Source organism: Opisthocomus hoazin, chromosome 12 (assembly GCF_030867145.1).
Source record: "Opisthocomus hoazin isolate bOpiHoa1 chromosome 12, bOpiHoa1.hap1, whole genome shotgun sequence".
NCBI classification, from domain to species: Eukaryota; Metazoa; Chordata; class Aves; order Opisthocomiformes; family Opisthocomidae; genus Opisthocomus; species Opisthocomus hoazin.
Genome location: NC_134425.1, coordinates 5,909,533 through 5,922,516, shown reverse-complemented (window position 1 = coordinate 5,922,516; position 12,984 = coordinate 5,909,533). Strand labels below are relative to the sequence as shown.

The 12,984-nt window shown below is 46.3% G+C and overlaps 1 protein-coding gene across 2 annotated transcripts in view; it reads right to left on the bottom strand.

The window, feature by feature from the left end:
• Nucleotides 1-3,702: 3,702 nt before the first annotated feature.
• SLC7A10 (solute carrier family 7 member 10) overlaps nucleotides 3,703-12,984 on the bottom strand; it is a 45,327-nt gene continuing 36,045 nt past the window's right edge. The window contains exons 5-11 of one of the 2 annotated variants that reach the window (XM_075433504.1): nucleotides 11,966-12,119; nucleotides 10,268-10,391; nucleotides 10,069-10,172; nucleotides 8,870-8,966; nucleotides 5,458-5,607; nucleotides 4,930-5,107; nucleotides 3,703-3,946 (exon numbers count right to left, since the gene is read on the bottom strand). In XM_075433504.1, the coding sequence (XP_075289619.1) occupies nucleotides 3,816-3,946; nucleotides 4,930-5,107; nucleotides 5,458-5,607; nucleotides 8,870-8,966; nucleotides 10,069-10,172; nucleotides 10,268-10,391; nucleotides 11,966-12,119 (938 nt within the window). In that variant the 3' untranslated portion in view covers nucleotides 3,703-3,815. Of the gene's footprint in view, nucleotides 3,947-4,490; nucleotides 5,108-5,457; nucleotides 5,608-8,869; nucleotides 8,967-10,068; nucleotides 10,173-10,267; nucleotides 10,392-11,965; nucleotides 12,120-12,984 lie in introns of those variants that run through there. The other variant, XM_075433503.1, reaches the window with a different exon arrangement.

Here is a 12,984-nt window from a genome sequence, read left to right as displayed (position 1 = left end):
ATCTTTCACAAGACTCCTCAGCGACTGAATAATTGCTCACTTCTTGTCATTTGGTGCTTGGTACGAAGGGGCTGGAAAGCAAATGTGTTTCGTTTTCAAGGTTTCAAGAACTCACAAGAGAGTGAAACATGAGCAATACCTTGACAAAGGCCTCTGGAAATGAAGCGTGGGACAGCAGGTTTGCTGCAGGTGGGTTGTTTGTTTGTTTGTTTGCTTTCCCTTCAAAGATGAGTCATTTTATTTAGCTTTGGCTCTTCGTCATGGAGAGGCCCATTTGCTTTCACAGCATTAGCTCGTTCACAGAAACGCCATGGCAGCGCGCTCTGTCCTGGGCTTCCTAACCCACCGGAGCTCCTCACCAGGCGACAGGGATGCTCTTCTGGGCCCCCAGCTCTATTCCCATGGTCGAAGGCTGAGTCAGGGTTGTGCTTTCAGAAGTGACTGAGCATGGCTAATGAAATCTTGCCTGCAGATTTTTGGGTGTGTTTTTTTGTAAAGATGCTTCCAACTCAAATGTAGTACTAAATACACAGCGACTCATCAGTCCTTTCTGAGCTGGATGAAAGCTCTGACCGGATACGAGTCTCTTACCTTGACCCTTCTGAGATCATACTCTTCTGATTTATGTACGAGTGTGAACTGAAAACAAGCAGTTGCTTTATCAAGTTGATGAAAATGCTTGAAAGCACCTGGGCCAGCAGCAGCACCTCTGCCTGGTTCTCCCTGGGCTTCCCACCAGTGCCCACCCAGCTCCTATATCCTACTGAATATTGTCCTAGCCAGGAGAGGGACTGTCTGCCCAGCCTCCGTGTTGCACAGCGTGTAGCACAGTGATGTCGTGACCTAGTGCTGCTGCTCTCCACACTGTGATAATGCAGAGAAGAATAATGCAATGCATCTTTTACTGACTTTGCAGGCTGTAAAGCGGACTTACAGGTGATACTCTTGTTAGTACTTGCATTATCTCATTTTCCCTCGGAAATTCTCTGAATGCTGTATTATTGCCAGTGCCAAAAGAATAAACAGCACAGAGTATTTTTCTTCATTATAGCCTCCAATATTTTATGCTACATAAATATAATAGCATATAATATATAGTCTTATATGGTATTTCATTGCTTTTAAAACTTTATTTAAACTCCTTTCGTTTGGAAACAACTTCCTTTTCTGTATCAAGTATCACAATGTTCTTGATGTGCTTGTAGCGTCAGCTGTCCCGGGGTTTTGCTTTCGTTCAGTGGGTTTTACAATACTGGCGATTGTGTCTCCTTTGGGCCTTTAGCTTCATCTTTCGGAAAAATCAGACTTAGACGGGGTTGAGCATGCTGCTAATTTCATTCTGCATATGAGTTTATCTTTCTAGTTCTGTATATTGATTTCTATGGCTAGAAATTGTACACATTAGGAACTAACTTTTGCAAAGTCTTTAATTTATGTGATGTTGGGAGCACAGATGAAGCTGTTCCTAAAAATGAAATAAGACACCATAGAACATCTTTTGGGGATTGGTATGTAATTTGAAGATAAGCTCTACTAAATCATCCTGTTCCAAATTCAGCCTTCTGATTTAAGGCCAAACGCTGATTGTTTTAAAGCATGGCACTATAATCAGGGCAAATGAGAGCCAAACACAGTTAACAACTGTGAGACAGTTGGTCCTTTAATTTTTCTTTTGATTTCCTTAAAGAGTAGCCAAGGAAAGCCTTGGTAGCAGTTACAGCACATGATGATTATAATTACTATTATGATTGTTGTTGTTGTTATTATTATCATCATCGCTACTACTACCTTTCTCATTGCCATACAGACTTGTTGTCTCAAGAGCTGCAAAGTTTCTGTGCTGGCTGATTTCCATACCTTAATTATTTCAACAAACAAAAGTAAAACCACACCAGAACTTAGCAGTTCTGAAAGCAATCATTGTTGCTGGTGCTATAATACATCTAATTTTCCCACTGGATAATGAGGTTATTGAAAAAAATTAATCTGTTGGAAATTATACCACAGAAAGTGAATTTTGAACTATGGAAAATAAGATTTGGCCATGAAAGCCTCTGACAAGGGTTAAGTGCTCAGGTGCTGCTTGGCCAGTAGAAATAGGGGGGTGCATGCTGTGAATTAATAAAAAAAGCAAGCTTAATAAGTATGATTTTCAATAGCAAATTTTATATACTCATAACATTATTTAAAATGTGGAATCTCTCTTTATATGTGTGCATATGTACACACAAAACCACACCTTTTTCTTTAGCTAAATAAATATTTTAATCTCTTATGATTAACAGCTTTATTCAAAGAGACGGCTGTAAGTTGTGTTTCTTTTTAGTGTCCACCATCCCAAAGTTCAGAGAGAGATGGATAGATTTTTAAAAAGAAAAATACTTCTGAGTAATGAATTGTGTTTGGAAAAATACATTCTTTGAACTTGCTCCTTATTTTGAGTCTAGTCTTAAATCTTTGTAGAGTGTGTGGTACTTGACAAACTATGAAATTAATGAATCCTTCATTTTTGTACCAGGGCCTGTAACACATAAAAAGATAATTTAAAAATTAAATTCACATGACTGTTACCAAGGCTACTGAATGTGACAGTCTGTGTTTTCAAAAGTTGCAAAAGAACAGTAGCAATTCAAAATATTGCTCAGAGCTCTTCTCGCGTTTCGCATTTTCAAAGACTCTTTGGTGTGAAAGCAGCCATATTGCTACAGAGGCAAAACTCTATATATTAATTAAATATGTGAACTAGATTTTTTCTAGTGTTTGTCACAAATGAAATATGCAGAACACTTTCTAAAGAGCTTCTGATGTGAGAATGATTTAGGCTTGTTACTTGGCTGAGCGTAGCTGAAATTGGGAATTTGTCTCTGAAGCAACGTGGCATCACCTGACACTTCAGTAAAAATGAGAAAAGCTGGGCTTCGTTCCTGTGTCTCCCTTGAATTCCCACTGCTGAGCCCACTGCAAACCCCTCCACATCTCCGTCCTCCCCTGTGGGCACCTGGATCGTGCTGAGCTTCACGCAGGAGTTCCCGGGTGGTGCCATGGTCTCCATCCCCATCCCGGATACAGGAGCCCAGCTCCGCCTTTGCAAAAATGATTCAGAATTGAGATCCTTGAGCTTTTATCGCTACTTCTGTATGTTTTTTTTCTCTGTGTCACCAAATGACGTCTGAACAGCCAAGCAGACTGTTGGTTTGGCGCCCTTCGCTCTGAGGTGTGCCCAGGCTGGTTAGTGTTCAGCGCTATGACCCTGCCCCGCGCTGCCGCTCGGACAGATGCGCTCTGCTTTTGCAGGTGTGTGGAGGGGTGGTCTTTGGGACTGTAAATTAGACATCTGACGTGTTACATGCAGATTCACCCCACCCAGGGACAGCAACAGGAATTTTCCTGTTCATGTCCCAGGGTCTCCTCGCTTTCTCTGGATTTCTCCACGTTGATTTTGCGTCAGGAGCTGCCCTACTTTTGAAACGCCCAAATTTGTATGTCTCTGATGGATTCTTATGGCTGCTAAAATCAGTATTCCAGAGCTGTATCTGTGCTGCCTTCCCCTGCTGAGCAAGTACGCTGCCAGAAAAAAACAACCAGCGCCTTATTTTATATTTTATTTATTTTCTTTTTTTTCTCTCTCTTTTTTTTCTTTTTTTTTTTTTTTAGGGAAAAAACTAACAGCTACAGATGCCGTAAAGGATGTAGTTCATTTTATGGGCTTCACTATTGGCACTCTAAAAACAATTTTTTTTTTTTCTTTCCAGAAAAACTTTTTGCAAAAATCAGCATGTAAACAAGAAGCCACTTCAGCCTCGGAGGCTGTGTCGTTATTTCCTCACGGCCGTCTCGCTTGCCGGTCGCCGAGAGCGGGCTGAGGGTGCCTCCTCCTCCTCCTCGGCAAATCGCCTCTGAGGGTAGACCACAAAACACAGCTTCTGTCCCCAGCACGTCACGGACTCTGTGAAGAGCAAACGTGCGGGTGGTTAACGGGGATGCTCAGGCTCTTCTAAACAAAAGCGCGATGCTGGGGTGATGCAGTGTGTGAAGAATGCACATCTTCCCAGCCAGGGCTGCTTGACCCTGCAGCACAGCTGATCTCCCCCTCCAACCCTTTTCACCTCCAGCTCAGCCCCAGAACAGTGTTTGCAAAGCAGGGGCAGGTTCCCACCGGGTGGCTTCAGGGATGCCCATCCCTGGCCCCTCGCAGAGCTGCCCGGCGCTGCGCATGGCAGGCTGGCCAGGCCGGCTGCCAGCCCTCCTACCATGGCGTCGGCCCTGCGGCAGCGGTGGGGACCACCGGTCTCAAGGAGATGCTGGCTGTGGAGCCCCACCACAGCCAGTGGAAACCCTCTGGTCAGAGCAAAGGGCTGCAGAGTGCTTGTTTGAACATCCTTGCCTTGGAGCAACACAATGAAAAGCCAAACGCAATTGAAACATAAAAGACTTATGAGAAGTTTTAATTTTACATGAATGATAAAGTCAGTCTTTCCTATCTTTTGAGTATGAAATAATTTGTCATGCCGTGCGGGACTTGGGCAGCAGCACATGTTGGAGGAAAGCAGGGCAAAGGGGAGGCAAAGCTCTGAGCCATTTATTTGTCCTTTTGTGGCAGCTCGTTTAGCCTTTATGTACTTCGTTACACTCCTGTGTATCTGCTCCGGGACAGGCTGCTGTGGGCGAGCTGAGTGGATGGGGAGTTGCACAGGGGCATGAAAGGAGGCAAGCGTGCCCAGGAGCCAGCAAAGCAGTTGCCCAAAGGCAAGCGCTGTCTGGCCACTTTGTGCCTAGGGGCTGCCTGTGCCCGAGAGCGGTAGTCGGGCTTGTGCAGGCAGTTCCCTGGCTGTTTTAGTGCTGATGCAGCAGAGGTTAGGCAGGTCCCTGCAGACCTGAGTGCAACCAGCAGCCCCGGGAGCGCAGCGAGGCACCATGGCGCTGGCTTACCTATTAGCCTATTTACACACTTTGGTTTATTTCTCCAGTAGACTCCAAGAAAAAACACTGGCACTCCAGTTAAAATGATAATGAGTCCAACTCCACAGACAACCGGCTCAGAGTACAAGCTGAAGATCAGCAGAAATGCCCAAAACGCCAGGTAAGTGATGGGGACGAGGAGGTTCACCTGCCAGGAGAGAGCAGAGCAGAGCACAACTGTGCAGAGCAACAGCAGTGGCCGACCGGTGGCGGGGGGCTGCGGGCAGCCCTGTGGCTTCAGGACCCCCGTGGGCTGTGCCTCCCTTCCCTCTGTCATGGTTGTCCTCTCTGCCCATCCCGGCAAGTTCACAAGGGATCTGCCTTTGTATCCTGTTTTTACACTAATGGCAGTTTGTGGCATGGTTTGGGACCTTAAAGCATTATCAGGACATCCAAAAATAAACTGTTTTTCAAAATGGGAGAATGGAGGGCTCGGTGTGCCCGTCCCGCCCTTTGCATCGCTATTGCAGCCAAGAGATTTAGCCTAAACATTGTCACCTTGATAGGTCTGAAGATTTTGGGTTTCTTCCAGCGTAACACGATCAGGCCTATAATTGTCACTCCGTAGCAGAGGTAGTTAATAAATGACACGTAGTTGATTAGCGTGTATGTGTCTCCAACGAGCATGATGATAAGAGTGGCCAAACACTGCAAAGAAAGAAGCGTGATCTTACTTGGGACATTACTAGAAAAGGTAGCTTAAAAACAATGTAACCAAGCAAAAAAAAAAGCCAAAAAAGCAGTTAAACTCTGTTTAACTGTTCTTAAAGCAGTTTTGTTTATGGCCCCCACTGGGCGTCTTGCTCCCTTCTGCACTTCGATGCCTTGTCCCCAAGCTGTGCCTCCAAGGCTGGGGCCAAATGGGGATTCGGGGTTATCTGGAGCATGCCTAAGCCTGCGCCCAGCAGGTCTGTTTATAAACACCCCAGGGTGCTGTCTGAGGTGGCTTTGCTGCCCGTGGCCAGGCAGGCAGAGCTGGGAGGACTGGCAGAGCTCCCCGTGGCCCAAATCACCCGTTTCTGTTGCATGTTTTAAAAGCTATTGAACCCTATGGTGAGGGCTTCTAGGGAAAGGAGTTCTTGCAGACTAACACGTTGCAGACGGTGCACTATGTTGTTGGAGGTGCCCTGTATATTAGAAAGGTCAAGAGCTTTGCACTTTCCCCCTCGCTGCCTTGAGCTGCAGATGTCCGGCATCATTAATCTTTTGACCATTACTCTTGTTCGGAAACTGGCAGATGGCTGGTGGAAGTTTCATGCCTACACTTGCTTGTTTGCACTGTATTTCTGCAAAACTCTGTAAAGCCAGGAGAGCTGGCATGGGGACCAGAGGGCTGGTCCTTGGGCCCCGCACTCCTGCCCGTCGGAACTGCAGGAGCTGAGCTGGGCCCTGCCTGCACCACATACTGGTCCTACAAACGTTGTCTGCTGCTGGCCAGAGCCCGAGGGAAGCTAAATATCCAAATCCCTCTGGAGAGCGCTCAGGCTTTGGGGCTGTGTCACTCCAGCCTCTCTTTTTGCATATGTCCCTTTTTCTTAATTGGCTGTTTCAGTAGCAAAGGCCTCTCGGGAGAGAGGGCTTCAGCACCGCTGGCACCAGGAGTTGTGCTTCACCGCAACCCAGTGACCCTTTGGTCCCTGCATTCCCCTGTTCAGAGCCTTGCAGGCTTGGCGGCGCAGAGGGTTTCAACACATTGAGCAGTCTCACCACAAAATGGATTTCAGATAGGACAGTGTTTTGTGTCGGAACAGAGAGCATGTTCCGTGCTTTCCTCTGGCAGGTGTGTGGTGTTGCACGCGCAGACGACCCTCTCCTGTCACTAGCGCGTTTCGCAGCGACGCCGCTCGGCGCGGCTGCTTGGCGCGGTGAGGTTTCGTGCGTAGGTGACACTGATGTGTCAGACCTGCTGACGGCGTGGGCGCGATCCCCGAGTGATACGAGGCTGCAGAGGGGCGGTGGGTGGGTGAGCCAGCCGATCCCCACGGTCTTGCCAAAAAGCCCCCAGTCTCTTTATTTTACATGTAGCTTGGCCCCTTGATTTTTGAAAGGATTAGTAAAAGTAGTAAAAATACAGGTCTGGCTGGTGACATTAAAAAGGTCTTTCTCCATGTACAAAGAAACCTTTCTCCATGCAAAGAGCTAGGTGTGATTCATTGGAAGAGAAAAAGGAACCTGATGTATTAATTAGGTTTGCCTGAAGTCTGACCCAGTTCGCTGTTGTAGAAATAGAAATATTTTTATATTTCTAATTTTTATATATATATATAATATATTTTTATATTTCTATTTATTTTATATTTCTATTTGTTAAGAAATTATTAATTCCTAGCAACATTTGATACACCCTGAGCTGTGTTAAAAGACCTTCAAATGATGAGGGGATATGCAGTGTTGGTTCTGTGATTCGGTTTGAGCAGAGCAAGGGGCTGGCGGATGCCTGATGGATCAGCCAGCTCAGCTCAGGCAGCCTGCTCGTGTCCGGGCTGTTTCACAGCGAAACAACCTCTGAAACTCAGCATGTTATTTCAGCCAAGGTATTTTTAAGGACAAAGGACTTGTGCTTCCTCGGCACCAGCGGCGGGCAGCTGCCTGGTGGGAGCCAGTGATGGGGCCAGCGCTCTCTGGCTGCCCGGGGCAGGGCAGACTGTGGGCACTTTACCCCGAAACCCTGCATGGGCAACAACCAAGATGTTCGTGGTGGGGCACTAAGCCCTGGGAATACTGTAAAGCCTCAGCTAGATGTGTATTTTGTCATAAAAGTGGAACATGCAGGAGGCTTATTTGGTGAAATTTGGTTTGGATGCATTGTGCCAGAATTGCTGTTAGAGCCGGGAGACCCATAAATGTGCACCTTCCTAGTGCATCTGTGGTTAAATCCTCACTGTTTTGATATCAGTGGCAAATCTGCAGTTGGCAGCAGCTGCTGTAGCAGAGATTTCAAGCAAATGCCCTTCGGGGAATTCCCTTGCTTGAGCCACGTAGCTGTAGATGGCAGCACCAGGAATCATTTCCCTCTATAACATCTTCTACACCACGGTAAAACCCATCACATATCCTAGCTTCGCTACTGGTAAAAGTGTATAAAGCTCTTTGGTTCAAATAGCAACTTCTGGAAGTCATTAGTATCAAGGACATTTATGGGGTGTAAAAAGTTAGAGAAATCTTCTTCCTGCTGGAGCACACTGCCAATCTGACCAGCCCCAGACCCTCCCAACACTCGGCCCATTGGTTTCTGATCTTTGCAGGTGACTTCTTGTCTGCCTGACGTGCCATTCAGCAGATGCTTTATTCAGGGCCACTGTAATCATTGTCCCTACTTAATTGTTTGGCCCACAGAAAAGAAATACCCCTGGTCCTCTGAGCAGTGCCCAGTCATCCCTCACAAGATGTCTTGCTCACTGAGAGTAAGTAACTTCAGGAGCACTTTGTCCTCTCCCTGGGACCCGCCATGTCTCTGGCTTTGATGGTGGGATCTAAACCAGCCCTGCTTGAGTGAGATTAGCAGTGACCACGGGGGGTTTCCAAATGTTTGTGGAAAGCAGGCAAAATTGGTCAAAAGAGCTCATCTTTTCATAAATGAAGTATCTCCATTTCAAAAGCCAGTCTGTATCTCTGCTGTGGGTAGGACAAGTGGTAATGGGCTCAAATTGCAGCTCAAGCCAGGCATGAGGGAAACCCTCCAGGTGTCAAGGGTTGGGCGTAGGATGTATTATTTCTGAGGCTGAAGGCTGCTCCTCTCTGGGGCAATGGGAGCTGCTCAGCCAGCACCCACCAGCAGCACTCCAGGCCGACTCATTTCCCTCCTCTGGGGTAAAATGGGCTCTCAAGGATTTCCCCAGCTCTCCTCTCCATGAGTCAGTATTTCTAAAAGCAGGTTACATGGCGACAGAGTAGGGACAGTAAAACTTACGCAGACGAGCAGCGCGGGGATGGGTGTGCAGTGCTTGACATGGATCATGGCAAGCAAAGTTGGCAAATGGCCTTCTCGGGCGCCGGAGAAACATAACCTGGAAAGAAGACAGCAACGATGAATCCACTGGGTGTACAACAGCCTCTGCAATATCCAGCCATTTCAAGTCTCTCCTCTCAACTGCCTGCATCGGCCTTGGCGCGGAAGGGAACTGCGGCCAGTGGGTGCTGGGGTGCGACTGGGGAGACGGCTGGAGACTACCTGTGTCACCTGGCAAAAGTTATTTCAACTAGCCCCTTCAGTGTAGGCGGCCTTTAATGGCTAATGTCACCTGCGAAACGGACTGCTCTGAGGTGCCAAGTTACCTCTGAGGAGGAGGACTGAAATCTCTCCAGTCCCTGTCTGCTGGCCAGCACTGCCTCTTCCCCCAGGTAGGATGAAAGCTGTGAAGGCTGTGAGGTGGTCAGCCACACATAGCCAAGGCATGAAAAAATCTCATAGATAATATTTCCAGTGTCAGTAGGGTTTTGAATAAGGTTTAACATGCCTTAAGATTTCATTTTTAAATGCCTGACCTGTTACATATGCACTCAGATTTGTTGCATCTCATGGTACGCGTGAAAGTGCTGAGATAAATAACTTTCCCAAGGTACTTCAGACTTGGGTTGTTTCCTCAAAAAAAATTTATAACTTTTTAATAAAGTTCAGACAGGATGATTAATGTAAGTAATCTTTACAGATCCTGGTCCCACTATCAGCAGTGTGCATGCAAAGTATCTTGGCAGAAAGGAGTGTTTTCCAGCACGGGAATGAAAATGCCTGTAACTGGGAACAGCACCAGGTGCTAAAAATCCTCTTTGAGAGGAGCACAGTTTAGCTTGTAGCTACTGGAGCTTTACTGATGTAAAATTACTTTGGTTCCATGCTAAAGCTGTTTTTGACTCTTACTGTGAGTTATTCCACATCTGCAGACACTTTCTGTAGCTTGTAAGGATTATTTTGCAAGAGATTGCACGATTCAATTATGCATTTGTTGATATAAACCAGAACAATTCATAACTGAATGTATACAACATGCCCAACAATGACTTCATACTCTACAACATTCCAAATGTCTAGCTAGCATTTCTTTAGCAAATAAAATTAAAACAGCCCCTCCCCAAATTAGATAACGTTCATAAAATTGTACTCCATCTAACCTTGATGAGGTAAAAAGGTATCCATTTATTCCTCCAAATGTAGATAGGGCCACTGAGACGGGCATAACCCAGGAAAAATAGCCCAGTAACTTTTCACCAAATGTCTAAAGCAACAGAAGGCAGAGAAACTGAAATACACTGCAAAGCACAGCACCGAAATCAACGTGTATTTTAGACATCCAGGGAATGGTTTACTTACTACCGCCACAGCGTTGGAGGACAAGAGCTCTTGGGGTGACATGGCAGTGAAATATGCAATGTTGGTGAACGTATACACAAATGTCACCAATGGGATGGATATGAATATGGCACGAGGTAGATTCCTAATAAAAGAATTAGGAGGGTAGATAAGAAATTAGAGTCATGCACGGCAAGACCACAACAACCGTGTACGGCCCGGGGGAGGTCACCCAGCTGGGTGGGTTCATCGGCTGTTTCTCTGGAGGGGAGCCGTGCTTCCATCGCTCTTTGACCTGCGGCAGACTGGATAAGGCTAAAAGTGCTGTGAAACACCATGTCTGCAGAGGGGAGCTCCCTGGGACAAAACCAACACGTGCTCCCTTTGGGCTGTTGTCTGGGAATGAGGCAGTGTGCTGCTGAAAAACGAAACAGCCATCTCGCAAGAGCCCTAGGTACAGGCACCAGTGGTGGCATCAAATGCCTTGTTTTGCTTTGCCTTCACCTGCTCTGGAAAGGAACGGGATCCAGAGACCTCCTCAGAGACGGACACCTGAGCTGTTCTGTATCTAACGCAAGAACACTTTTTTCTCTGTGTGTCAGATTTAGAAAAGTTTTTTTAAAAAAGTATTTAACCTTTGTGATTTTGAACAGATTTAGTAAAAATGGGAAGCTTTTTTGGTTATCCAATTATTTCTTTATATTTTAGCTTTCCCTCAGAGGCGGCGAAAATAATAAAGAAAAGTCCATCCTGTTTATTTTTCAAGTGAGGCCATACTTGCCTTATTTAAGTCATAACTTTTCATTATTTAGCTGTGAAATTGTGGTGGTCCATTAAAATATTGGTGTTTTACTGAGGGAACACATTACCACGCTTTATTCCTGCCAAGATACCTGGGCATTCACTTTACCGCTCCCCAGAGCGAAGGCGTGTGCAGAGCTGCTCGTGAGGCTCCAGCTTTCGTTCCTTTCCACCCAGGCTGGGTAACAGCTCAGACTTCTCTTTGTTGAATTGCTGTGTGCATTGAATGCCCAGAAAGAACTAACGCTCCGAGAGCTGCTCTTGGCATTCGCCATTCCACTTCATCAGCTCGGAAATGTCGAAAATTTTGAGCTTTGCTTTACTAAACTAAAATTCACTTTCCCTCTAGCTTTGCCAGCCTGCTCATGATAAATAGTTTCCAAGCCCCTTCTCGTGCCCAGGCGCGGCAGCGGCCCGATGTCAGTCGTCCCGGCGGGCAGGTGCCCGCAGCCGCTCCGGGGCAGGGAGCGCTGCCCTCGCCACGCAATGACTTTCTAATCATCTCTTTCAGATGCCTGTGGAAGATCCCCTTTGGGTGAAAAAGCCAAGCGATGACCCGTGTAATTCAGCATTTTTCTAATAGCAGTGATTCTCCCTATGGATTCTTGTGTGGCATCTCATCAATGGCTGATTTTCTGCTATAGAAACACTGTATGATTGGATAGTGCCATAAAGATCGTGCTTTGTCGATAGGCTTGTTTGGTTCAGTTTGCCTTGTGCAGTATGTTCTTAAGGGCACCATTTCTTTAACTTGCCTGCTGTCTGTTCTAAACAAAAAATCTCTCACTCCTTTAGAAAGACTGGTCCCATAGACATGGAATGACATTGCTGCAGCTTATTAAATGAATAACATTACCAGATGGCTCCAATATATCAGCACTTCAAGAAAATGTGGATGGCATGGAAATGGATACTTGCCTGCGGGGATCAACCAGTTCTTCTGTTACATAGTTCAGGAAGTTCCAGCCACTGAACGCAAATGACCCTTGAAGAAAAGCTAACGCTAAATGCCCCACTGACGGAGTCATCCAAAAATTGAACGCGTTACTTGGTGTCAGCTCTTCGTAGTTTCCTGCACAGAAAGTGCAAGCAAGAGGTTAAGGCACCCCACGAGAACTGCTGCCTCCCAGAGACACCAGAAAAGAGGTAAACTTTGGGGTTTTATTCCTTATTTTTATTCTTTATTGGAAACAGGACTTCATGCTCTTCATGTTCTAGAGGTCCGCACAGGCTGGCATTGCACTCGCAGTGCTGCCTGCGGGATGGCGTTCCGGGGAGGCAGCTGGGGCCATAGGCACAGCCAACCCTCGCTGCCCTGTGCACCACCACGCCAGTGCCACCACCATGCTGATGCCACCACCGCAACTCATGGGACCAGCCTACGCGCCCTGAGGGTGGCTCCTTGGCGGGGTCCATTCCTACCTGCTCTTGATGCAGTTTTCTTTTACGAGTTTGGTGGTGTTTAGTAGAAATACTGGAAAGTAAAATGTCTGTGGGGCCGGAAGATTTGTCAAGATTGTGGGACTATTTCCACTGGGAGAAAACAAAACAAAACAAAACAAAACAAAACAAAAAAACCCAAGAAAACAAGTTGTCTTCTCTCTGTAAATGTCATATTTCATCTCCCTTTATATGACTCACCATATACATGATAAAAACATTGTGAGCCTTTTGTGTTTTCTGCTTTCCATTAAGCTGGTGAATCAGTGAGACTTGTTGTGGCTTACTTTTAGTCTTATAGGTGACTTTTTGTAGGAAATTGGACTAGTGCCTGCAATGAAACAGGTGTCTTCCTGCCCTGAGCCCAGCATTGCTTATCCGTTTTACACCCATAGCACTTCAAATTTAAGGAACATGCAACAGATTAAAAAATTTCAGTAGCTATTCCAAAACATCTTCAGCTGCCCTCCTTTATCCTACCAAAATTGAAAAGGCGG